Below are 571 nucleotides of genomic sequence, written 5' to 3'. Positions count from 1 at the left end.
AGAGAGAGAGAGAGAAAGGTCTTTGCGGCGGCACTACCTCGGAGCGGCACGTCGAGGACCTGGCCGGCGAGGAGGCTCTTGGCGTCGGGCATGCGGTTGAGCGCCAGTAACGTCTCCTCCGTGGTCCCGTACTCCTCCGCTATCCCGGCGACGGAGCTCCCGGCTGGCGCAACGTACGTGAGGTGCACGACGGGCTCCCCTCCGACGGGGTCGCAGCTGCAGGGCAGCGGCACCCAGAGCTCCTGCCCGACGGCGACCCGGTTGGGGTCGGACACGTTGTTGGCGGCGGCGATGTCGCGGTACGTGACGAGCCCCGCGAAGGCGCCGCGGGCCACGGCGTCGAGCGTGTCGCCCGCGCGGACCTTGTACGTGGGCCGCTGGAAGGTGGCGCCGGCCCCGCCGGAGCAGAGGCAGGGCAGGCGGACGCGGACCGGGGACGGGGCCGGGGCGGTGGTGGGCGTGGAGAGCGGGAGGTTGTTGGAGGCGAGCAGCGCCCGGTGCGAGCGGAGCTGGAAGAGCGCGCGGACGGCGGCCAGGGTGGTGGCGTTGGGCGGGGAGTAGGAGACCAGGG

General features: G+C 73.2%; 1 protein-coding gene across 1 annotated transcript in view; it reads right to left on the bottom strand.

Moving 5' to 3' along the window:
- LOC119310004 (chitin elicitor-binding protein-like) overlaps positions 1–569 on the bottom strand; it is a gene marked incomplete at its 5' end in the record, with an annotated part of 2750 nt that extends 2181 nt beyond the window's left edge. The window contains one exon of the mRNA XM_037585877.1: positions 38–569. Coding sequence (XP_037441774.1) covers positions 38–569 — 532 coding nt within the window. The remainder of the gene's footprint in view (positions 1–37) is intronic.
- Positions 570–571: the final 2 nt, after the last annotated feature.

Source organism: Triticum dicoccoides, chromosome 5B (genome assembly GCF_002162155.2).
Source record: "Triticum dicoccoides isolate Atlit2015 ecotype Zavitan chromosome 5B, WEW_v2.0, whole genome shotgun sequence".
NCBI classification, from domain to species: Eukaryota; Viridiplantae; Streptophyta; class Magnoliopsida; order Poales; family Poaceae; genus Triticum; species Triticum dicoccoides.
This window is presented reverse-complemented; position numbering and strand designations above follow the sequence as displayed.